Source organism: Solanum verrucosum, unplaced genomic scaffold (genome assembly GCF_900185275.1).
Source record: "Solanum verrucosum unplaced genomic scaffold, falcon-dt-bn FXZP01000184.1, whole genome shotgun sequence".
Classification (NCBI taxonomy): domain Eukaryota; kingdom Viridiplantae; phylum Streptophyta; class Magnoliopsida; order Solanales; family Solanaceae; genus Solanum; species Solanum verrucosum.
The window spans coordinates 1015992-1040516 of record NW_026020302.1 but is presented as its reverse complement, the minus strand read 5'-3'; the positions used below and the strand labels follow the sequence as shown (position 1 = coordinate 1040516).

General features: G+C 31.4%; 2 protein-coding genes and 2 pseudogenes across 2 annotated transcripts; 1 reads left to right on the top strand and 3 right to left on the bottom strand.

The window, feature by feature from the left end:
* The window catches only part of LOC125834885 (sesquiterpene synthase 14b-like), an 11491-nt pseudogene extending 4873 nt beyond the window's left edge, over positions 1-6618 (bottom strand).
* A 5316-nt stretch (positions 6619-11934) lies between these two features.
* Positions 11935-13050, top strand: LOC125834884 (uncharacterized; annotated as a pseudogene).
* Positions 13051-14214: 1164 nt separating this feature from the next.
* On the bottom strand, positions 14215-17694 carry LOC125834845 (sesquiterpene synthase 14b-like). Its single transcript, XM_049514000.1, has 7 exons — positions 17575-17694; positions 16266-16527; positions 15802-16174; positions 15488-15706; positions 15247-15385; positions 14714-14965; positions 14215-14606 (listed from the first exon to the last, which is right to left on the bottom strand). Exons 1-7 carry the CDS (start codon positions 17674-17676, stop codon positions 14319-14321), a joined length of 1635 nt encoding a protein of 544 aa, XP_049369957.1. The 5' UTR covers positions 17677-17694; the 3' UTR covers positions 14215-14318.
* A 1768-nt stretch (positions 17695-19462) lies between these two features.
* LOC125834883 (sesquiterpene synthase 14b-like) lies at positions 19463-23781 on the bottom strand. Its single transcript, XM_049514033.1, has 7 exons — positions 23674-23781; positions 22312-22582; positions 21792-22164; positions 21475-21693; positions 21210-21351; positions 20527-20778; positions 19463-19750 (listed from the first exon to the last, which is right to left on the bottom strand). Exons 1-7 carry the CDS (start codon positions 23779-23781, stop codon positions 19463-19465), a joined length of 1653 nt encoding a protein of 550 aa, XP_049369990.1.
* Positions 23782-24525: the final 744 nt, after the last annotated feature.

The following is a 24525-nucleotide window of genomic DNA, read 5'->3' as shown; positions in this document are numbered from 1 at the left end:
ATAAAAGAGAAGTTGTGTGCTAACAGGATTTGTAATAAAAGGTCAAAATAAATCCTTTCCTTTTCGTACACAACTTTATGTCATTTCCTTGTATACATTGGACACCAATCTTTCAACTCTATAAAAGGATGTCAAAAACAGACAAGACAGATTGTCTTTTGCAGCATCAAGAAACGAGAGGAAGAAAGAGTAAGAAAATACGCAAAAGCCTACTACATTGAGAGTTCTTAGGAATAGAATTCAAGAAGTTCTATAGTTAGAATTTCTTGTGTGAAAAAAAGTTTTTTTTTATTCATAGTTAGAATCATTGTCATAGATTGTTTGTACAAGAAGTGAGTTTGGCTTCTTGTAGAGTTGAGTTATTGAGAGGTTTGTAACAAGAGGTGGGTTTGGCCTCTTGGAGAGTAGAGTTAGTTGACTATAGTTAGTCAAGAGTTTTTGAGGTTATTGATTATTGAGTTGTAATCGTGACATAGTTGTTAAATAATAAAACAAGGTTTTCCTTCCTTGAGTGAGGAAGTTTTTAACAAAAAGAATTGTGTAGCTGTTAAAGTATTCTGTCATACACAAATATACAAGAACCTGGTTCTTGTTCTAGGGGTAAGGTTTCTTCACATCTAATAAATGAGTTAAAAGAAAACTTAAGAATCAGATAATGTTAAAGACATAATCAAGTAAATAAAAACGAGTTCTCTTTTTTTTTAAAAAAATAATTGAACTTTTGAACGACATAGTCACACGATATAATTCTCAATGGCATCATAGTTGAGACAAAATCTTTACATACTTGGCACATTAAACAAGAACCAATTTCTCATGTAAGGAGCGTATTGAAGGCATAATAATAAATGGCAATGTTAATGTTTGATTTAAAAGAAATAAAGCTAAGGGAGCTTACCTCTTGTTTTGCATAGTAGAGACATTCCAATTTACCTTCTTTGGTCAATTCTTCTTCTATTTCATCATAACGGTCTAGAAGAGTTCGATAAACAGGTCTCAAATTGGGTGATACTAAATTAATGGAACTTATGTCATCACATCTGCATGTTAAGAGTTTGGATCAAAGATACAAGCTAAAATTTCTTATTTATACAAATCATCTCATAATAGTAACATGTCCTTGACACATTTTATTTTCCTACTCATTTGAACGCGTGAGAAAATCATTAGTGTATAGTTTAACTATCGATTGCATTTGTGAAAGCCACAAGTTCATCATAGGTTGCATAAGCATCATATGTGTCATCAATAATGACGTACATGTCGTGAATAATTTTGTCATCATTTTTCTTGCACGACTATGTTGAAGTTCAAAGTACACACCAGCTACCCAAAAGTAACACTCCACCATTCTATCTCTAGCATATGGAAATTGCTTCGCGAAATCTTGATTTTTCCACCACCTATATGGTCAAAGATGGAGTTAGAATTGTCATTAAGAATGTTCAAAATATAAAAATCGAAGTAAACTTACAAAAAAAATCAATAATATACATCATTTACTATATATACATAAATGACGAGGATAAGAGTAATGTATGTACCTTGTAAGCTCGCAAAGCTCTCCTTGATGCAACTTTTGTAGAATATTAAAATCCAATTTTGCAAATCTCAAAAGCAACTCACTATGAGATTCAATCTTCTCATAAATACATATGTATTTTCTTGCTAACAACCTTGGTAAATTTGTATGAATGGGCTGGCTTAAGGCTTCACTAACTTGGGCCTTGAGTAAGTTGCTCAATTTTGGGACCATGGACTCTAGATGAGTGATGGTAAAAATTAGAGCTTCTTCAAGAATCTCTTCCTCGTGTATTCGTAGAAACTTAATAATCCATGAACATCTTTAATAAGATTTTCCTTGAAGTTTTCGTCATGGTTAGTGAATTTCTTAAACACATCTGATTAATTATATTGAACATCATAAGAGAATTAATTAAAGAATCATATACAATGTTGGAATATAATTAAGGTGAGCTCTTTTAGGATAGAAGAGAAGAAATAAACTTATCAGAAGACATGTAATGTCTTTGTTGTCTCACTAGTCGAAAACCAAGAGCAACAACGTAAAGATCGTCATCATCTTCATTTTTACTTTGTTCGGATTCATCAAAAATATTTTGAATGGATGTTTTAATTTCATTTTTGAAATAATATGCCACTCCTAGTCGTTGGATTGTATCAATCAAGACAAGTTTTTGTGTAGTATTATCTGGTGTTTCAACTAACATTTTCTTGACTTTTTCTTTCAACTCTTCAAATTCAATTTTTTCTTGGGTACTAATTTTCTGCACCAAGAATTAAGCCTTACTTAATACAAAACAAAAACAACACTAAAATGAAGGTGATCGAAATGCTTTAAAAAAAATCTGTACAAAAATAAGTTTCTTAAAGATAAGTAAAATGAATAAAGGGGCGAGAGAAACATGATCTATATAGTGTTTCTCTGAATTATATACAAATATTTTTGAGATAATATATTTTGTATACTTATCAAATAGAGTTAATGGTCAAAAAACTACACATAAAATATCATATTTTTGCGAGTTTTCTACCTAAACTATCAAGTGTTCACATTTTCTACCTGAACTACATTAAGCATTTATCAAAATATACCTCAGGTTCAATTATCAATTGCTCCTTTTTTTTCTACATGAAATATAACTATCGTTCAGGTAGGAAAAGAGAACAACTGATAGTTGATGTGTGTTTCGATAAACTTTTGGTGATAGTTCAAGTAGGAAACTCGCACAACTGAGAGTACAAGTATGAAACTCGAAAAATAAAAAACATGAATATAATATGAGTATATTATATGTCATACCGTGAGTTGAGGAGTGTAAGAGAGGAAATAATTTCCCCAAACAGTTGAGTGAAAATTTGCCAATGGACGTTTAATATTGCCGCTGGAAGAATCAACCATTGCTACACTCATTTTCAATTTACTCATATTTTTCTCTCTTCCTTTTTTTCCCTAAAGGGACATGTGAATATTTATGTGGTATTTTGATTACTTTAGAATTAGAATTATAGGACAGAAAATTATTTCCCCAAAATGTTGGTTGAACATTTCTCAAATGACAAGAGATTGTAGAAACAATCATTGTTTTTTTCCTCTCTTTTTATACAATTAATTAGTTAAGCTGTCTGAGATCTACTGTTTACGTATGGTGAAGTATTTATAGTAAAGGTGTGATCACTGCATCAAAAATATCTTTACCGGTATTTAATTAGCGTGCTGCTAAATATGTATTTTAACGGTAATTAACATTCTTTATAAATGCTCCTAAACCATATAATGACATTCGATCTAATGACAATTAATTAATATCAGTAAAAAATTTAACACTATTAATATATATATTACCGCTAAAAATTATTTTTATTGTAGTGGATATCTATACCTAACTCGAAAGAAAATGAAGAACCTGATCTACGAGTTATTGGATAAGAATTAAAGAATTCATTGGGTCTTCTTGGTTTGTGTAATACACGGTATGTGGAATTATTTGGTTTTGTGTTAGAGACACATTGAAAATTTAATGTCAATATACAGTCAATTTTTTTTATAATATTCATAATTTATATTAATATTATTTCATTAAAATGAAGTTTTTTTTAAAATTATTTTTTTACATTAGTCAATTATATATTTTTGGTTGAAGTGTTAAAAACATATCTAAATTATTTTATTTTAAAAAACCTCATACTTAAATTATTAAACTAGTGAAATCGATACCTAAACTATCACTCAGGCGGAAAAATGGGTTCCAAAGCATTTATGATTCTGGGCCTTTTTTTGGCCATATTACAAATTACAGAAATCACATATTTTTAAGGTAAAATTACAATTTATCTCTTAAAAATTTATAATTATAGAAATCCCTCAAATGAATACAATAATATAAGCGTTGATACATTAATCTGATGCGCGATATATAATAATATAAGCGTTGATACATTAATCTGATGCGCGAGATACAATAATATAAGCGATGATATATTAATCTGATGTGTGAGATACAATAATATAAACGCTGATACACTAATCTGCTGTGCGAAAATGGGGAATTTTGGAGATTTGTAAAACTTATAGGGAATAATGGTAATAAGTAAACTAAAAGGTGGGATTTCTGTAATTTTTCCTATTATTTTTTAGTTAGGGAGTTGGCTATTGTAAGATTATTTCTCCTTATATTCTCTTTTTTGAAATAAATGAATACAGTAAAACCTCTCTAAATTAATACAGGCGGGACCAGGAAGTATTATTATTTTATAGAGGTATTATTTAATTGATAAATTAATATTTATTAATTTAAAGAGTGTTTCGAAAAAAATTGTTTAGGGATGAAATCTCAAAGAATTTGAAAGAACCCATATTAGTGAAAATGTCATTCGTGAACTTGAGGTCATGATTAATGATCTTGGTTACCACAATATAATGGATGTTAATAACCTATTAGAAGGGTGAAAATGATACATGTTTAGAGGTCCAGAGCTTAAAACGAATTGTGGATATCATTAGAAACACAATGTTGATGATAAAGTTGAAGATGATACGATACATTTGGAACCAATTACGGGTAATTAAGGAGACACTTGCATCTAGAACTCTTCACGATTTTATGATGCAATTAGAAAAGATAACACCGAAACTTCCAGATGCAATAAGAAAAGTTGGAAATGAGCTACAACTAGATTTAAATTTTAACAAAAAAACAGAACATAATAGAATTATATTTTACTAAATTTTCTTAGATATATTTGTACTTTTAAAGAATTATTAATTTATAATATTAATGGGACCATATATTTATATAGGGGTCTTCTGAAAATATATTATCTTATTATATTATCGAAATGAATGATTTTTTTTCATTGGCCCAAGTCGGGATCGGAGGAAATTATTATCTTAGAAGAAAGATTATTAATTAACCAAGAATTAATTTAGCAAGGTTTTACTGTATCTAGTAAAATTATTTAAATCTTTCTAATTAGCGGTCCACTAAATTAAGTACTTAAAGTTTCATGCCTCTATATTCACTTATGCTTGCTATAATTAGTAACGACTAACAAGTATGAATTAAAGCCATGTTTAGTAGTTACGTATATAATATAGTAGTCACTATTTATGAATCTTCACACCTTTATAAATTGACATTAATAGTCTGTCACACCTCAAATCCGGATGTGATGGCATGTGTCCATTTCCCACCGGACACGTCAGCCTAACCCAACCACAACGATAGAGAAGTAGAAATACGAGAATAAAAGATAATAAATAAGCGGAAGACTTTAATTATGACTCAACACTACCCAGAATTTGGTTGTCACATGTACAAACCTCTAAATACAGAATTCAAATAAAAATATACAAGTCTCAGAGTATAGTTCTCGAATAGAACAAAACTGAAAGTAAAGATAACTCAAGGGCACGTTTGGAATGAACCGCTACTTCTCAAGTATGTCCCGAAGCTCAATCTGTTAAAGAAACTACTAAGCCGAATCTGAGAGAGAGCTATCAACCTACACAATTGTGTAGAAGCAAGGGTGAGTACCGAAAACCACAGGTACTCGCAAGTAACTCTAAACTAAGCAAAACTAGCAGCTACAAACAACTCCTTTCAATCCCAATCGAACCACCGAAACTTCAATCTAGCAGCAAACCAACCAACCTATACTAAACAGATCATATTCAACAGCAAGAACCAACAGTATATTCTCATCAAACTCAGATCAACAAATAAGAGCAAGTAGATCAAATTTCACATAAGAAGGGTAAACCGATACAATCCACACATCACAGACAAAGATAAGGCAAATGCGATGCAAAATGCAATAATGATGTCATGTAGTCGTGATGCATGTCTGTCCTACGATACACATCTGTTGACCTAATCAGTCCGCGCTGAATACTCAAATCAGAACCCATGGACCATGTATCACTGCCAGAACCAGATCCCATCGGCATCCAAATCGCTAGCCGAAGCTAGTCCATCTCATATATCTCTAGCCGAAGCTAGTCTCAACTGTGTCTCATATCCATCCATCCTCATATCAGTGTCTCAGAACTCATGCAACAGATAGTTCACACATGGGATGAATAATGAATATGCACATGTCATCAATCACAATCATATCACGATCACATCATAGTATTACACATCATAGTATTACACATCATCTGTCTCAATCACAACCATATCACGACCACATCATAGTATTACACATCACCTGTCTCAATCACAACCATATCACGACCACATCATAGTATTACACATCACCTGTCTCAATCACAACCATATCACGACCATATCATAGTATTACACATCACCTGTCTCAATCACAACCATATCACGACCATATCATAGTATTACACATCACCTGTCTCAATCACAACCATATCACGACCACATCATAGTATTACACATCACCTGTCTCAATCACAACCATATCACGACTAAGGCTGGGCACCGAAACAGGCTGTACCGGTACCATTCCAGTTCGTTCCGATCCGGTAGTATTCGGGACGGGATGGGATACGTTGAACCGGTACACGGAACGGAACGGTACCATGTTTTGGTACTGGTATACCGGTACCGATTCATCCCGGTTCATTCCGGTTCCGTTCCGATCCGGTCCGATCCCGGTAAATCATTTTTAATTAAAAAAAATAAAAAAAATTCATTATTTACTTTTATTAGCATTTCTTTTTTGTTTATTTAATTTTTTAAAAATTACAAAGTTAAGTTATTTAACTTACAAGTTATAAGTATAACTTAATAACTTATAAACTTCAAAAGATTCAAATCTTTAAAACTTATAACATAACTACATAAGCTCAAAAACTAAAAAAAAACTTTATTAAACTTAACTTACAAACTTATATACGTAAAAATTAAAAAAAATATCTTTAAAATAAACTTAAGTAAAATTATTATAAATTTTAAAACTTAATTACTATAAATGAATATAACTTAGAAAAATAAAAAAAACATTCGTATTTTCGTAATTAAAAATAACTCAAAAAAAATAATTATTTTTTGAAATAGCTATATGTGTCGTCCCGTTTATCCTATCCCGTTCCGTTCCGGTCCATTCCGGTCCGTCCCGATTCTATCCCGGTATAGAGTGGAACGGGACGGAACTGAGCCTCCATCCCGATAGTTTCGATCCGGTTCATCCCGGTACCGGTCAACAACCCGGTCAAACCGTCCCGTTTCGATTCGGTACCGATTCGTTCCGATCCGGTGGTCTCATTCCGGTCCGGTGCCCAGCCTTAATCACGACCACATCATAGTATTACACATCACCTGTCTCAATCACAACCATGTCACGACCACATCATCTGTCTCAACATCAATGTTTGTATCAATCATAGCCTACTCATGCTCTTCTATCCCCTCAATATCAGTTATCACATGACTTATTCAACAAATAAAACGCATCCTCAATCTCCATTACTCCCCAACACAATTAGGAATGTAGTCATGCGTAGTCTAAGAGTTTTACAAAGTTTGGAAGTCACTTGCCTTAAAACGAACTCCAAAAGTTACTTGACTTGTGCCTTTCCTTTCCGAGTATAATCCGGATCACGATAATCTATTCAAACAATTATTCACAATCACAATTCAAATCCAATGACACCAAAATCAAGAAATTTAGGTAAAAAAGGGCAAAACGGTCCAAAAGTCTCATATCGGAAAACGATACCCAAATTTGGAAATTTTTTATATAAAATGATCCTAAAAGTATTTGGAAACTAATGGTGAAAACCAATTTGAAAATGGAGTTGAAATCAATTCACAAACTCAATTTGAAGGAAAATCCACGTTCTTGAAGAAGCCTAAAATATTCGAATCCGAAACCCCGAATCGAAAATGAGATCTCTTGAAAAACATCTTACCCATGCTTAGATAAGTTCAGATATGAAATTTCATCAAAAACGAAGTTAAGATCGACCTTGAAATTCTCAATTTATCAAACTTTAACTTTACCGGGAAAGTCCAAATTGTACGCGGTTAATATGATGAAAATAATCGATGAATCAATAATTTTATGTTAAAATCAGTTTACCCATAGCATAAGGATCGTAAATATACCTTTTTCATCAAAAAGGGAGTCCAAATCGATGAAACCCCAATTTTTTCCAAGAGATTTACGAATAGGAAAAAAAACCAGATAAAGAAATTATGAGGAAATGTCGAATTGAAGATTGAATACTAACCCTCATATTAATTCAAGAAGAAACCCGTAAGAATCACTCCATTCCGATCTCTAGAACTCCCGATATGCTCAAAATACCAAATGAACACACTCTGAGATTTTTATAACAGTACATGGCTGTTATGCACCAGAAAAACAGCAGTTAATCTTTCACTAAAAATGCCGTAATTTCCTCATACGATAGTGAAATGACCCAATTCTTTTTGTAAATGTCTTAAATAATGATACGTACCTGCTCGTTCAATCGGAGCTCAATTTCATGCTCGTTTGCCCAGTCAAATATCATTTCTACTCGGTAAACAATTATTTCTTATTTGTGATAAAAGTCCAATCTCGGGTTAGCGAAAATGCACCAAAATTTGCAGATAAGTTCTATAATTCATGCTCAAAATTTTAGAACCTTCGAAATAATTTTTCGACCTTTAAAACTAATAATGAACCCTTTAGTTGCCACAATTTGCTGAAATAGTGTCAAAGCATCCAAGAAGCTTAAAAGCTCACCCAAAACTCATTTGGCACTTCCCGAACACAAACCAAATATGCTACTAGCTTGAAAATGACATTTCGGACTCAATGAAATCGTCGGAATTTGAATTCGAGGTCTCCTTGACCCGATATCCGATAAGGCGTCAAGAAACTAACTTTAGGCTCAAAAATTCGAAACGCACTCGGGGGCTCTAAAAATTCAACCAAGACTCATTCTAGACTTAGAATCACCCCCTGAATCCAACGGTGCCCTCGGAATTCCATTTCGAGCACCGGAACCTCATTTGTTGACCAAAGTCAACTCTTGATCAAAATTTCACAATTTTAGCAACTTAAGACCTCAAATCTTCGTTTTAACTCCAAATTCGACTCCGTAAATTCTCATAGACCCGTTTCGACATTCTAAAACTGCTGGAATCAACGGAAATCCGATTCGAGTCTCGAAACTCCAAATGACTCGAAGTAGCACTTTTATCCAAACTTTAACTCTTAAAAACTCAACTTCCCAAAAACTCAACTTTTCATCAATTTTCCTTCAAATCAACTTCGAAAATACAACAATTAGGACTCGGGGCAACTATCGGGAGGAGTAAAACGGTCATTTTATGAAAATTTCCGAAAATGACCTTTAGGGTCATTATATAGTCATACACCCACTAATATATGATCAGAGAACCAAATAGGTTATTATTTAATTAAGTTAGCAGCTAATTAAATATAGTGTTTTAGATTAAGCACCTATAAATAGGATGCTCTTTTTTTCTTCAATTTCCTAGTCTGCTCTTATACGCCAATATTAACATTGACGACTAGATCACTTCATTAATTTTCTGGTCACGAATCTATTATATTATTATTAACGAAACTCTAGTTGATTTTTCTTTCTTTAAGATCAGTTGCTAAAATTGATGACTAGGTCACTCATCTAATTCTATATATAGTCACAAGTCTATTATTATTATTATTTTTGTTAATAAGATACTTATATTAATAAATAATATGCATCAATACATGGGAAAGACAGTGCTAGACTCCTGCTAGTATATCGTCCAGGGTGGGGGAGTTACATTGAGTTTATAACTATTACATAAGTCGGAAGTATTTGGTGACTTCCATATCGTAACAAAATGAGTTCCTCCTTTGTTTGCTTCTAGTTTATTCGAGATAAACACTGGTGGAACCACTACTAAAAAAATTGCAAAAGGAGACCTCAAAAATAGGTCGCTAAAAAGAGACCTCATGAGGTCGCTATTTGCATCAATAACTTTTTTTATTTTTTTTTTAACAAGAGAGACCTCGTGAGGTCAATTTTATAAAAAAATCTTCCTAATTAATAATATAAGTGACTTATTTTAATTTTTTTAGTTTATAGTATGTCTTTGTATAAAATATGCGACCTCACGAGGTCACTATTTGTTAAAATAAAAAATACTAATTTAGGTTTATATATCTTGTGAGATCTCATTTTATTAGTCAAATTTGTAAAATAATATTTTAAAATAAGAGACCTCATGAGGTCTCTTATTTTTATTAAATTAAAATAAGAGGGCATTTTTAATTTAGTTCATTTCCTTTCCTGCTCTTCACCTAAAAGCTAAAAAAAGCCCTAACTTGTCTCTTCCCCATAGTTTTACAAATGTGTAGCCTTCGGTTGTCGTCAAGCCTCTCATCAGTTTGAAGTTTTTTAGTTTTCACCTTCGGAACTCACTCGGTTTGAAGCCAAAGCTTTCGTCATCGATTCAAATTCTCGGTGTCGATTTCTTTCTCTGCAAATAAAGGTGAATCTTTCAATCTTTAAACCAAGTTGTAACTATATTGTTTATTTATTGCAAGCATCCATCAATGTAGACTCTCTCTTTCAATTTACTGCAAGCATTAGTAGAATTTGTGATTCTCTTTTCACTTCATGAACATATAATTAACTTTGGGTTTTACTCTTGTTCTATTTTAATGTCCTGTTTTGACTTCTCATGATGATTAACATGAATGCTAGCAAGTTTTGTATCATATAATTTAGAAGAAGATACATGGGTAGTAATGTCTAAGAATAAAGAAATAAACTCGGTTATGAAGATTTTCTATTATATTTTGAGATTATTTTACCTTATATCTCACTCTAAATAACTCCTAATAATCATGTGTTGAATTCTGATTTAAATTTAGAACTAATATCATTTTGATTCATGTCTCTGTATGTATTTTGGTTGTTTTTTAACTGAGGAGAGAAAAGTTATATATATATATATACACACACTATAGTCTATAGATATAAACCATCGTGCAATAATGAGGAGAGACAAGTTAAGAAACCATTGTACCGAGAAAGGTCCTTGACCCTTAATAGTGCCTATTGGCTGCATCATCATCATCATCATGCTAGTTGAAGCTGCTGCCTCAAATGCAAGAATCCCCTTAATACTACTAACTGGGAAGATGACTTAATTTCTTGCTTGAAAAATTCAAATTTTGTGTGTAGATGGATCATAGTTTGATGTATAATAGGAATAATTTTGGTCAAGAGGGGCTAAGGCCTAAAGATACATGGGTAGTAATATCTAAGAATAAAGAAATAAAACCTGTTATGAAGATTTGTATTGTATTTTGAGATTATTATATCTTATATCTCAATCTAAAATAATCACGTTGTAAATTCTGATGCAAACTTAGAACTAATATTGTTTTGGTTTATGTCGTTGTATGTATTTTAGTTGTTTTTAAACTGAAAAATGTATGGATTAGATGTTTTTGCTGATAATTGACAATTAAGATGACTTGTTCTTTGTTTATGAGTAATTAAGATGACATATGGATCTACCTATTATTTTATTGGTTGTAGTAATGAGAAGAGGAAAGTTATATATATACTATAGTCTATAGATATAAACCATTGTGCAGTAATGAAGAGAGGAAAGTTAAGAAATCATTGTGCCCAGAAAGGTCCTTGACCCTTCTGTAGTAGTGCCACCTTACTACTATTTTTTTAATGATGTATTCTATTTTGATTTATTTAGGGAAGTGGACATTATTTGGGACAAACTGTTGAGAGAAGTATGCTTTTGTAGTCACCAAAGATACATTTATTCATTTGCACAAGGCCTCGTTAAGCAGTCCCTACTAGGATTGTTACAATTTGATTTTCAGTAAATTATTACATAAATTAGTGTTTAACAAATTCAATTTTTTGTGATCTTTATGTAGATGAATCGTAGTTGGATGTATAAAATGACTAATTTTGGTCGAATGGGGCTAAGACCTGAATTTGTATAAGGCGTCACTGGTTTTGTGGAGTATGCAAAGACACTAGAACTTTTTCAACGTAATGGTGTGCTTAAGTGTCCTTGTAATAAATGTCAATGTTTGAATTATGAAAAACCAGATATTGTTAAGGGCGAAGGATCCAAGATTTAAGCAAATGAGTGAGATCGGTAAGAAGGCTAGACCATCTACTAAGGGTGGTTCTCTACACACAAGTGGGGCTTAAAGTCAAGGAAGTATGAGGAGGAAATTGGTATGTATCATTTTTCTGTAAGTTTTTATATATTTTAGGTATTAATATTTAATTACTCTTGATTATAACTTAATTAGTTCAATATGTAGGAAAAGGAACTAGGAAGATTGGTAACTTAGACTGAGGCATTCAGGGCAACATACATAAGAAAGAAGAAAAATCTCGAAGATCCAGACGTGTGGGTTGAGCCGCGAGCTGAATTGACCTATGTAAGCCTCTAATTTAAACTAATAGTTACTTGCTTTCTAAATTTATATTCTAATAATAATACCATTCAATTTAAAATCGATATCTTCAAGTTTTGGAGGATTTACGACAAACTTAACCAGAAGAAATCGAGGTATGACACTTACCCAAAAACAGGCTGAGAGAGTGTGGCTAGACTTGATTGGTGGGCCGAGTAGATATGAGTATGCCTATGGCATGCCACAACAAACCTTTTGTGAATATCATTCTGAGTTTGAAGGCCTAAGTAGTTCCTATGATGATGAATCGATGAAGAAAAATTTAGCTATGGAGCAAAAGATAGCTGAGCTATCTAGCCAAGTCCAAGACTCGTGGGCTAGGGAAAGGCGCAGGGACATAGAGTATGAGGGTCTTAAGGCTTAATTAGATGCATTACTTGCTTCAGGAGGGATTCCCCCTTGTTCCAATGACGTCATTTTCCCTCCTCAACCCTCTCGGTCTCAACCTACTCGATATCCAGTCTATGGTCAACAAAGAAATATGACAGATGAGTCTAGTAGTGATGAAGAAGATGAGGATCATGTGGCAAACACACTACCACATTAGTGAAGTTTAGAGTTGTAATAGATAATCTAAGTTCTTTACTTTATGACTTTTTTATGGGACTTATTTTTTTTGTGAATGCATGATAACATTGAAATCCTATTATATAACTTATGAATTTTATGATTTTTCGTTCAATTTCGGATTACGTTGAAGGTGAGTTGCATATTGAGTTGATAAGAGAATATTTAGTAAATGTGTTGTATTAGTTGATTGTTGGAAACTCTTTGAGCTTGATTTAGCTAATTAAAAAGGTATTGAATTAATATGACGGTGATGAGCAGCTGCAAAAACAGTTACAAGTTGTTAGCTTTTTTCCAGAAAAAGAGGTCTCTTCTTTGCATTTTATTTTCCAGAAATTTCATAAAAGAGATCTCATGAGGTCTCTTTTTTGCATTTTATTTTTTAGAAATACAGTAGAGAGACCTCAGGAGGTCTCTTTTCTGCAGTTTATTTTTTAGAAATGCAGTAAAGAGACTTCACGAGGTCTCTTTTTGGCAATTTCATTTTTTAGGCTATGAGATAAAGCGGCCTTGTGAGGTCTCTCTTTTTAAATATAAAATAAAAATAAATAATATAATAGTGACCTCATGAGGCCACCTTTATTAAAAATAAAACAAATGTAAATTATGAAATTGCGACCTAATGAGGTCTCTTTTTAAAAAAAATTGGAAAATTTATTAGTGACGTCGTGAGGTCTCTGTTTGGCGACCTCATGAGGTCTCTACAAAAAAGTCACCTACATTATATCGACCTACCGTTGAGGTCTCTTTTTAGGTCTCTTTTTTCAGAAAAGAGACCTCATGAGGTCTCTTTTTTAAGTCTCTTTTTACAGTTTTTTTAGTAGTGAACTTCGAGGTACAAAAAGGAACTAGCTTGCTTCATCTTGGACCCCTCCCTTGCTAGAGCATCTGCCCACCTGGTACCCATTCTCCATTCGAGTCTCTATTATTATTAACATATCTTTAGTTGATATTTTTTTCGTTAACCACTAAGATATTTTAATTCGCTATTGATCTAGCTGCTTTTTGGAGCTTATTGTAAGAATTATTATTATGAAATAAAAGCCATCATGTAATGTTTGTTAATTATGCTATATGGTATGATAATATTTTCCCTTGGTGTTTACTTGCTTCAACTAGTCGTTTACTATTATTATCAAGTATCAATATACACTAATAATGTAAATTATTGTGAAGACAATCTAGCTAGCTACAAACTCTCATTCCTTGATAAAATAATTAATTCTCAAACATTACTAGAAATTTGCACACCATTTTTTTAAACCATATTTTGCTCCATTTATACCTCATATTTTGATAGGATCAACAAGCAATGCGATGAGTCTGTCCATAAATCCGCAATTAGTACTTATAAAATCATTCTTTTCGAAAGAAAGTGTCAAACGTGTAGGATTTATTGCTTGTTCTAAAGCAAACATTGGTACTTGAGAAGGACAGAACAATTCTGTGTTTATATCTTTCCATGCATTACTCATTATCTTCTGAACCTTGATATATGTCTCTTGCTTTGAAACTCCATGTTCTTTCATATAACATTCAAAGAATGATGGTATATGTGTTCTTTGTTGTTCAAACTGCATCGAATAGATTTTTATATGTTCATTACGATAAAATATTTTAAAAAAAATTATCAAATTAATTTATTATATTGAGTAAAATGTGGATTTGGCATAGTACTTACATGATGTCCAATAATGTCGTCCTTTAATCGACTTAATACTGATGAAGCTCGAAGAATCGAAGAATCACTTGTTACCCATTCCAAAGTTTCTTTGGTTATAATAAATTCCTCCAAACATACCAAGGAAATTGTTGCAATCAATTTGATGGCAATGCTTGTAATTGCATTTTCCATATACTCCTCACATTTTGGAAAATAGCAAGCATTCAACCATTGTGCTTCCTTGAAATATGATTTGATCCATTTTTTCATCTATAATGAATAATAGAAAAAGTAAAATTAGATAATGAGCATACTTTATCTACTTTTGGATTGTGATTTCATTAATTATCACATGACTTTTGTTTTCTCGTACCAAATTCATTAAATTATTTTTTCATAGTAATTCTATTTTCTTTATATGTTCACATTGACAAATAAAGTGAAAATTTATTTTTAAAATACTGGACAAATAAAAATGAACAGAGTGAGAGTAATTATTTTAGAGAGATTAATTAATAAGGATGAGTTATTAATTAATCAAGCTTATTTACCTCAACTTTTGCATAGTAGACCCGATCTGCTTTACCTTCTTTTTTCAATTCATCTTCTATTTCATTAAGAAACTCTATTAAGACTTTATAAATACGTCTCAAATTAGGTGGCACCGATTCCATGGCACTAATTTCACATCTGCATGAAATTATACGAAAAATAAGTAGCTTGATTCTCATAGGTGGTCAAATTACCGCCACATAAAAATGTAACGGAGGGAATAACATTGTTATACTTTACCTCTCTATTGCATTTGTGAAAAGCACAAGTTCATCAAATGTTGCATAAGCATCAAAAGTGTCATCAACAATGTTAATGATGGCGATTATTTTTCCTGTCATTATTCTTGCACGACTCTGTTGAGGCTCAAAATGCAATCCAACTGCTCCAAAGTAACACTCCACTAATCTATCTCTTGCATATGAAAATTTATTTGCAACATCTATATTTTTCCACCATCTATAGTATAAAATATGGAATATATATTAATTAGGGATTAGTTACGTTAGAACCATAATTATGAGATTGGAGATGGTAAGAGTACTAATCTTTACCTTGTAAGTTCGCTAAGCTCTCTTTGGTACACCTTTTGCAAAATATTGAAATCCAATTTCGCAAATTTCAAAAGCAAATCGTTACGCAATTCAACGTTCTCATACATATATATATTTTTCCTTGCTAACAACCTTGGTAGATTTGTATGAATGGGCTGGTTTAAGGCTTCACTAACTTGGGCCTTGAGTGAGTTGCCCAATTTAGGGGCCATGGACTCTAGATGAGTGACGGTAAAAGTTAGAGCTTCTTCAAGAATTTCCTCTCCGTGTACTCTTAGATGTGCTGCTTCATATAGACTTAATAATCCTTGAACATCTTTAGTAAGAGTTTCCTTGAATGTTCCGTCATGATTGGTGAATTTTTTGAAAACATCTGCTTTAACATCATAATATAATTATATCAAAGTAATTAAATTAGTAATAATTAATTAAAGAGTCACGCAGTATAGGAATAAATTAGTTACCAGAAGAAATGTAATGTCTTTGTTGTCTCACTAGTCGAAATCGAAGAGCAACAACGTATAGATCGTCATCATTGCTAGACTCTTCAAAAATGTTCTGAATGGATATTTCGATGTCATTTTTGAAATGATATTCCACTCCCAATCGTTGGATTGTGTCAATCAATACAAGTTTTTGTGTACTATTATCTGGTAATTCTACTAACATTTGCCTTACTTTTTCTTTCAACTCTTCATGTTCATGTTTTTCTTTGCTACTAATTTCCTGCACCAAATGTTAAGTGTTAATATTAGACATAGAGTAATACCTCAATTATATAAATTAATCATAGGGATTAGGGAAAATAACTATTGCCTATTTATGCAACATTTGATTGACCGTATAATATAAGAAAAAAGTTTTAAATTGGATACACTACCAATATAATTACCCTATTAATTAGGTCAATTTAGCTAGGCGTTTGGACATGAATTGATGTTATTTGAGAAATAATAATTAGTATTTGAAGATGAAGTTGAAAAATAGTTTGGAAGTTAAAAGTTGTATTTGAACACGCATATTTCAAAACAAGTGTTGTGAATCCCGAAGAGAATTGGTTTGTGAAAAACTCATTTTAAATAAACTAGCCAAAAAATCGTACTTATAATATGCAACTAAACACTACTCTGAAAATATTTTTAGAAAAAAAAGTAATAGATTGCCCCCGGCCTAGAGTTGTTCGAAAAAGTCACTTACACATTGAAACTTTGGGGACGATCTATTACTCCCTTTATTTTGATTAAAATGAAATCAATATCCCTCAAAGTTCAGATAGTCAACCAATTGAATTACTATCTATTTGTCCAGAATTTTCACCTAGTTTGACTACCTGAACATTCATACATTGGTGAGGGTTCGACTCCCCATACACCTTGTAATTCCCTACCTTTTTTTCTTTTTTTTTAACAGCAATGAAGATTCTATTTCAAAGCAAAAGGGAGGACCAAACCTTACCTCATGCAAGAGTACTAGCTAGAATGGTAGGCCATTCTTACAATTTTAGTTTCCAAAAATAAAGCTAAAGAGGAAGATCACAAATATAAAGCATGCAACCACCAACAGATGTGGTGAAGCAGATAAGATTGCTCCTTCCTTAATCAAAGATCTCGGGTTCGAGTCTTGGGTATGAAAAAATCGAACACTTTTTCCCGAACGGAGTCCTACTCAGCACGAATCCAAAATAGTCAGACTCTAATACAGGTATCAGCCACTAGATAAAAAAACAAAAAAAATATAAAGCATGCATAAGTAATAATTGTGTAAATAATATACCGTGATTTGAGGAGTGTAGGAGAGGAAAAAGTCTCCCCAAATAGTTGAGTGATAATTTACCAATGGACGTTTAGTAGTAGTACTAATGGAAGAATCAACCATTTCTCCACTTATTTTTAATTTACTCATATTTAATAAAGGGGTATAATATGATGAATATATTGTATGTGGTACTTTGAGTTTAGAATAACTAGTGTTGAAGAGGAATTTTGATTCAACATTTCTCAAATTACAAGAGTAATTGGGAGAAATAACCATTGTTTTTTAGTATTAGTTTTTCTTATGATAATTGAAAATTGAGGGATGAAGAAACTCCTACATTCTTGGGCTCTATTTATAGTAATATTATGGAGTATGTTATGTGAAGTTATAACAAGGCTATCTCCACCAGACTTTATCAAAGAATAACTTCCTAAGGATAAGGATGAAGTAACCTCTACTAGGCTAATCAGGCCATCTACTTGTAATAGAACCTTGCTATAACTACTTAACTTATATATATATATATATATATATCCTCTTAACTAAAAGTAAAATAAAATATATTATGTGAAGAAAATTCTTCACACACTATAACAAAAATAACTTTTAGCAGTAATTAATTTAATTAATACCTAAGCTATCACTCATCAAATAAGGCGGAAAAATGGGTTCCAAAGAATTTATGATTATTGGCTTTTTTTTTTGCATATTATTTTTTAGTTAGGGAGCTGGCTACTGTAAGATTATTTCTCCTTATATTCTTTTGTCTTTTTGAAATAAATGAATATCTAGTAAAATTATTTAAATCTTTCTAATTAGCGGTCCACTAAATTAAGTACTTAAAGTTTCATGCCTCTATATTCACTTATGCTTGCTATAATTAGTAACAACTAACGAGTATGAATTAAAACCATGTTTAGTACTTACGTATATTATATAATAGTCACTATATATGAATCTTCACATCTTTATAAATTGACATAAATAGTCGTACATCCACTAATATATGATCAGAGAAAAATACTTAATCGAGGAATTATTGATAGTGTAAACAATATAAGAACTTTTTGGGGGTGAATTAACATTGAAGATTGCATTACTGGAAAACCAAACAGGTTATTATTTAATTAAGTTAGCAGCTAATTAAATATATTGTTTTAGATTAACATTGACGACTTGATCACTTCATTAATTTTCTGGCCACGAGTCTATTATTAACGAAACTCTAGTTGATTTTTCTCTCTTTAAGATCAGTTGCTAAAATTGATGACTAGGTCATTGATCTAATTCTATAGTCACAAGTCTATTTTTTTTTTTTTTGGTTAATAAGATACTTATATTAATAAATAATATGCATCAATACATGGAAAAGGCAGTGCTGGACGCCTGCTAGTATTGTCCGGGGGGGGGGGGGGTGGACGTTACATTGAGTTTATTATATATATCCTAATTTTACAGTCCTTGTAAAGCATGTAATTGATCGATACACATCATTGATTTCTTCCATTTTATACGTTGTTATTATATTATTTAGAAAGTTAAAAGTGTTTACTCCGACCATGATTTTCTTAAATGTTTTGAATTATTGATAATTGTAGCTCTTTTTTAAAAAACTAATTATAATAATATGACTTATAATAGTTGGTATTTGGGTCAAAATATGTGATTTTTATAAATAAAAAAAATGAAAAAATCAATATATGTCTGAATTCACGAAAAAAATTTGAAAATGAAAATCAAATTATAAAAGGGAATAGGCTTCATTGCTGGATTTTTATTATAAGAAACATCGCTATGAAGACAATGTAGCTACAAAGTTTCATGCCTTGATAAAATAATTAATTCTCAAACATTACTAGAAATTTGCACACCATTTTCTTGAACCATATTTTGCTCCATGGATACCTCATATTTTGATAGGATCAACCAGCAACGAGAAGACTTTGTCTTTAAATCCGCCTTTAGTATTTATAAAATCATTTACTTGGAAAGAAAGTGTCAGACGTGTCGGATTTATAGCTTGTTCTAAAGCAAACATTGGTACTTGAGAAGGACAGAGCAATTCTGTGTTTATGTCTTTCCATGCATTTTCCATTATCTTTTGAACCTCGACATATGCCTCTTGCTTTGAAACACCATGTTCTTTCATATAGCATTCAAAGAATGATGGTATATGTGTTCTTTGTTGTTCAAACTGCATCAAATAGATTTTAATATGTTCAGTACAATAATATATTTAATTTTTTTGGTCTAGCCTAAACTTGAAATTTCACTAAAATACATAAATGCACGCACAATTAATGGGCAACTTGTTCTATTCATATATCTTTTTCATGTAGCAAAATTATTTTTCCCCGCTTTTTTGTACTTTGGCATAACTCAAGTATTAATATCCAAATTTCAACCTATTAAGTATATTTGTTTCTAGATATTTTACAACTATGAATAAGTCTGATTTAGTACAAAAACTTAAAATGATCAAAGTGTTGTTAACTTAGATTATTGAGAATTTGATACTTAGAGTATTTAATTTGTACAAAATCTTAAAAGATGTTGAAGTGTGTGACAATCTCATCTAAAAAAATTAAGCTGCTAGAGAGAGCACACTTATTATTATTTAATGATATTCTCAACATGCCCCCTCACATGGAAATTCTTTTTAATTTTGGGTGGTGTGGCGATGAGATTCGATCTCAGGACATTTGTCTGCTTTGATACCATGTTGAAATGTGTGACCATCTCATCTAAAATCTTAAGTTGTTAGAGAGAGCACACTTTTTATTATTTAATGATATTGTCAACAAAAGAAAACTCTATTTGACTTCCCAAATAGAAATAGGTTCGCATAAATTGTGGAACATACACAAAGTACTACACCTAGAAATTATATTAGCTTGTAAATTCTATTTGATAATTTTATCAAATTCATTTATTATCTTGAGTAAAATGTGGATTTGGCATATTACTTACATGATGTCCCATGATGTCGTCCTTTAATCTGCTTAATATTGATGAAGCTCGAAAAATCGAAGAATCACTTGTCACCCATTCCAAAGTTTCTTTGCTTATAATAAGTTCCTCCAAACATATTAAGGAAATTGTTGCAATCAACTTGACGGCAATGCTTGTAATTGCATTTTCCATATACTCCTCACATTTTGGAAAATAGCAAGCATTCAACCATTCTGCTTCCTTGAAATATGATTTGATCCATTTTTTCATCTATAATAATGAAAGAATAGAAAAGTAAAATTAGATAATGAGCAAACTTATATCTGCTTTTGGGTTATGATTTCATGAATTATCGCATGACTTTTATTTTTTTTCTACCAAATTCACTAAATTATTGTTTTGTAGTAATGAAATTATTTGCGTCTGACTTTACTTAAACAAAATTGAATGACTTCACAACCTATCGTATATTAACATAAGAATTAAGCCCATAAGTAATGATGACTTCACAAAAAATTTAGGTAAATGAGTGACGTCCTTGATAAAATAAAGTAATTTGAAATTGAGTGACCATCCCATAAAATTAATTCTTCCTCACCTACAATTTTTTTTTAGAACAGTGAATAAATAAAAGTGAACAGAGGGAGAGTAGTAATTAGTTTCAGAGAGATTAATGAGGATGAGTTATTAAGCAAGCTTACCTCAACTTTTGCATAGTATACCCGGTCTGATTTACCTTCTTTTTTCAATTCATCCTCCAATTCATTAAGAAACTCTATTAAGACTTGATAAATAGGTCTCAAATTGTGTGACACTGATTCCATGGCACTAATGCCACATGATCTGCATGAAATTATATGAAAAATACGTAGTTTGATTTACGGGTCAAATGCCGTCACATAAAATATAACTGAAGGAATAACAATAATGTTTTTCATAGGGGGGTTGAATAAGTTTATACTTTACCTCTCTATTGCATTTGTGAAAAGCACAAGTTCATCAAAGGTTGCATAAGCATCAAAAGTATCATCAACAATATTGAGAATGGAGAGTATTTTTCCTGTCATTATTCTTGCACGACTCTGTTGAGGCTCAAAATGCAGTCCAACTGCTCCAAAATAACACTCCACCAATCTGTCTCTTGCATATGAAAATTTATTTGCAACATCTATATTTTTCCACCATCTATAGTATAAAATATCGAATATATATATTAATTAGGGATTAGTTACGTAAGAACCATAATTATGAGATTTGAAAAGGGTAAGAGTACTAATCCTTACATTGTAAGTTCGCTAAGCTCTCTTTGGTACACCTTTTGCAAAATGTTGAAATCCAATTTTGCAAATTTCAAAAGCAAATTGTTACGTGATTCAATGTTCTCATACATACATATATTTTTCCTTGCTAAGAACCTTGGTAGATTTGTATGAATGGGCTGGCTTAAGGCTTCACTAACTTGGGCCTTGAGTGAGTTGCCCAATTTAGGGGCCATGGACTCTAGATGAGTGACGGTAAAAGTTAGAGCTTCTTCAAGAATTTCTTCTCCATGTACTCTTAAATGTGCTGCTTCGTACAAACTTAATAATCCTTGAACATCTATAGTAAGAGCTTCCTTGAATTTTCCGTCATCATTGGTGAATCTTTTGAAAACATCTGATTTAACGTCATAATATAATTATATCAAAGAAATTAAACCAGTTAATTAAAGAGCCACACAGTATTGGTCTATTTGAATACAAGGTGCACTAATCTATAATTCTATATATAGGATAAATAATAAAGAAGAAATTAATTAATTACCAGAAGACATGTAATGCCTTTGTTGTCTCACTAGTCGAAATCGAAGAGCAACAACGTATAGATCGTCATCATTTTTACTTTGTTGGGACTCTTTAAAAATGTTCTGAATGGATGTTTCGATGTCATTTTTGAAATGATATTCCACTCCCAATCGTTGGATTATGTCAATCAAGACAAGTTTTTGTGTACTATTATCAGGTGATTCTACTAACATTTGCCTTACTTTTTCTTTCAGCTCTTCATGTTCATGTTTTTCTTTGCTACTAATTTCCTGCACCAAATATTTAGCGTTATTATTTGATCATCAAATATTCAGAACATAAAATCTGGCATAGAATAATACTTTCATTATATAAATTTAATTAGAGGGATTAGGGAAAATAATTGTTGCATATTTAATGCAACATTTGATTAACCGTATAAGAAAAAAAAATTTGGATACACTACCAATAAAATTGCACTATTAGGTCAATTTAGGTAGGCGTTTGGACATGAACTGAAGTTATTTGAAAAATAATAACTAATATTTGAAGAAGAAGTTGAAAAATAGTTTGAAAGTTAAAGTTGTGTTCGAACACGGTTATTTCAAAACGAGTGTAGTGAATCCGGAAGGGAATTGGTTTGTGAAAAAAACTCATTTTAAAAAACTAACCAAAAATCATACTAATGTGCGACCAAAGAAAATATTTTTCGAAGAAAGGGAGGGAAAAACTAAATCATGTTCAAACGAAAGTACTTCTAAAGCTGTTCGAAAAGCTCAAATAGTCAACCAATTAAACTACTATTCATTTGTCGAACTTTCACCTTGTTTGACTACATGAACATTCATATGTTTGGTCACGAGGGTTCGATTCCCCATACACCTTATAATTCCCTACCCTATTTTCCTTTCTCTATTAGGGTTTTTCCCTGATTTTCTTACCTTATTTGAAGTTTATTTTTTCCTAAAAGAAAAGACAAAACATTATCATAAATGTTTTATTTTTCCCGAAAGGAAAATATAATTTTCTTTCATATTTGGGTTATTCCTTCCTTAGAGGAAATGTTTGGAATCCTATAAATTGAAGACCCCTTTTCTCATATCAAAAAAATATAATAACATCCACAATGTAGACGTTTAAGAGTTTAGTTTATGGGGAAATTTTTCTCTCTACAATTTTAATATATATTTTTTTATACTAGTTTTCATATAATAATATTATGTTTTTAGTATAAGTTTTTGTAGTCTAATTTATCAATAATATGATTTGCAATTGTAACCTTCTGCATGACGCCCTAATCACTTTCGAACCCAATATTCTCTACCCCGATGTAATTAAAAAAAACACCAAAAATTAAGTAATGATTGTGTAAATAAAATACCGTGAGTTGAGGAGTGTAGGAGAGGAAAAAGTCTCCCCAAATAGTTGAGTGATAATTTACCAATGGACGTTTAGTAGTAGTACTAGTAGTGATTGAAGAATCAACCATTTCTCCACTTATTTTTAATTTACTCATATTTTTTTCTCTCTTCAATAAAGGGGTATAATATGATGAATATATTGTATGTGGTACTTTGAGTTTAGAATAATTAGTGTTGAAGAGGAAATTTGATTCAACATTTCCCAAATGACAAGAGTAGTTGGAGGAAATAGCCATTTTTTTTTCTATCGAATATGGGTTTTTCTTATGATAATTAAAAATTTAGGAATGAAGAAACTACTACATTCTTGGCTCTATTTATAGTAAAGTAATATTATATGTTATGTGAAGTTATAACAAGGCCATCTTTTTGTAGTCTCCACCAAACTTTATCAAAGTACAACTTTCTAAGGACAACTCTACTAGACTAATTACATCATCTATTTCTAATAGGTTAGCCTGTTTCGATAACCTTGTCGTAGTTACTACCCCGTATAGGGATAATAATGTAACCAAAATTAAAATAAAATATGTTATGTGAAGAAAACTCTTCACACACTATAACAAAAATAGTTTTTAGCAGTACTAAATATGCATATTAATAATGAGTGCGAAAGCATTAGTTAATTGTCATTGCATTCAATGTTGTTATAGGCTTGAAGGACATTTACAAAGAGTATTATTTACCTGTTAAAACACATATTTAGCAACAATCAAGCTATATCGTTAATTAATTACCAATAAATATCCTTTTTTTAAAATTTCATACTTAAACTATCACCCACAAAGGAGAAAAAATGGGTTCCAAAAGCA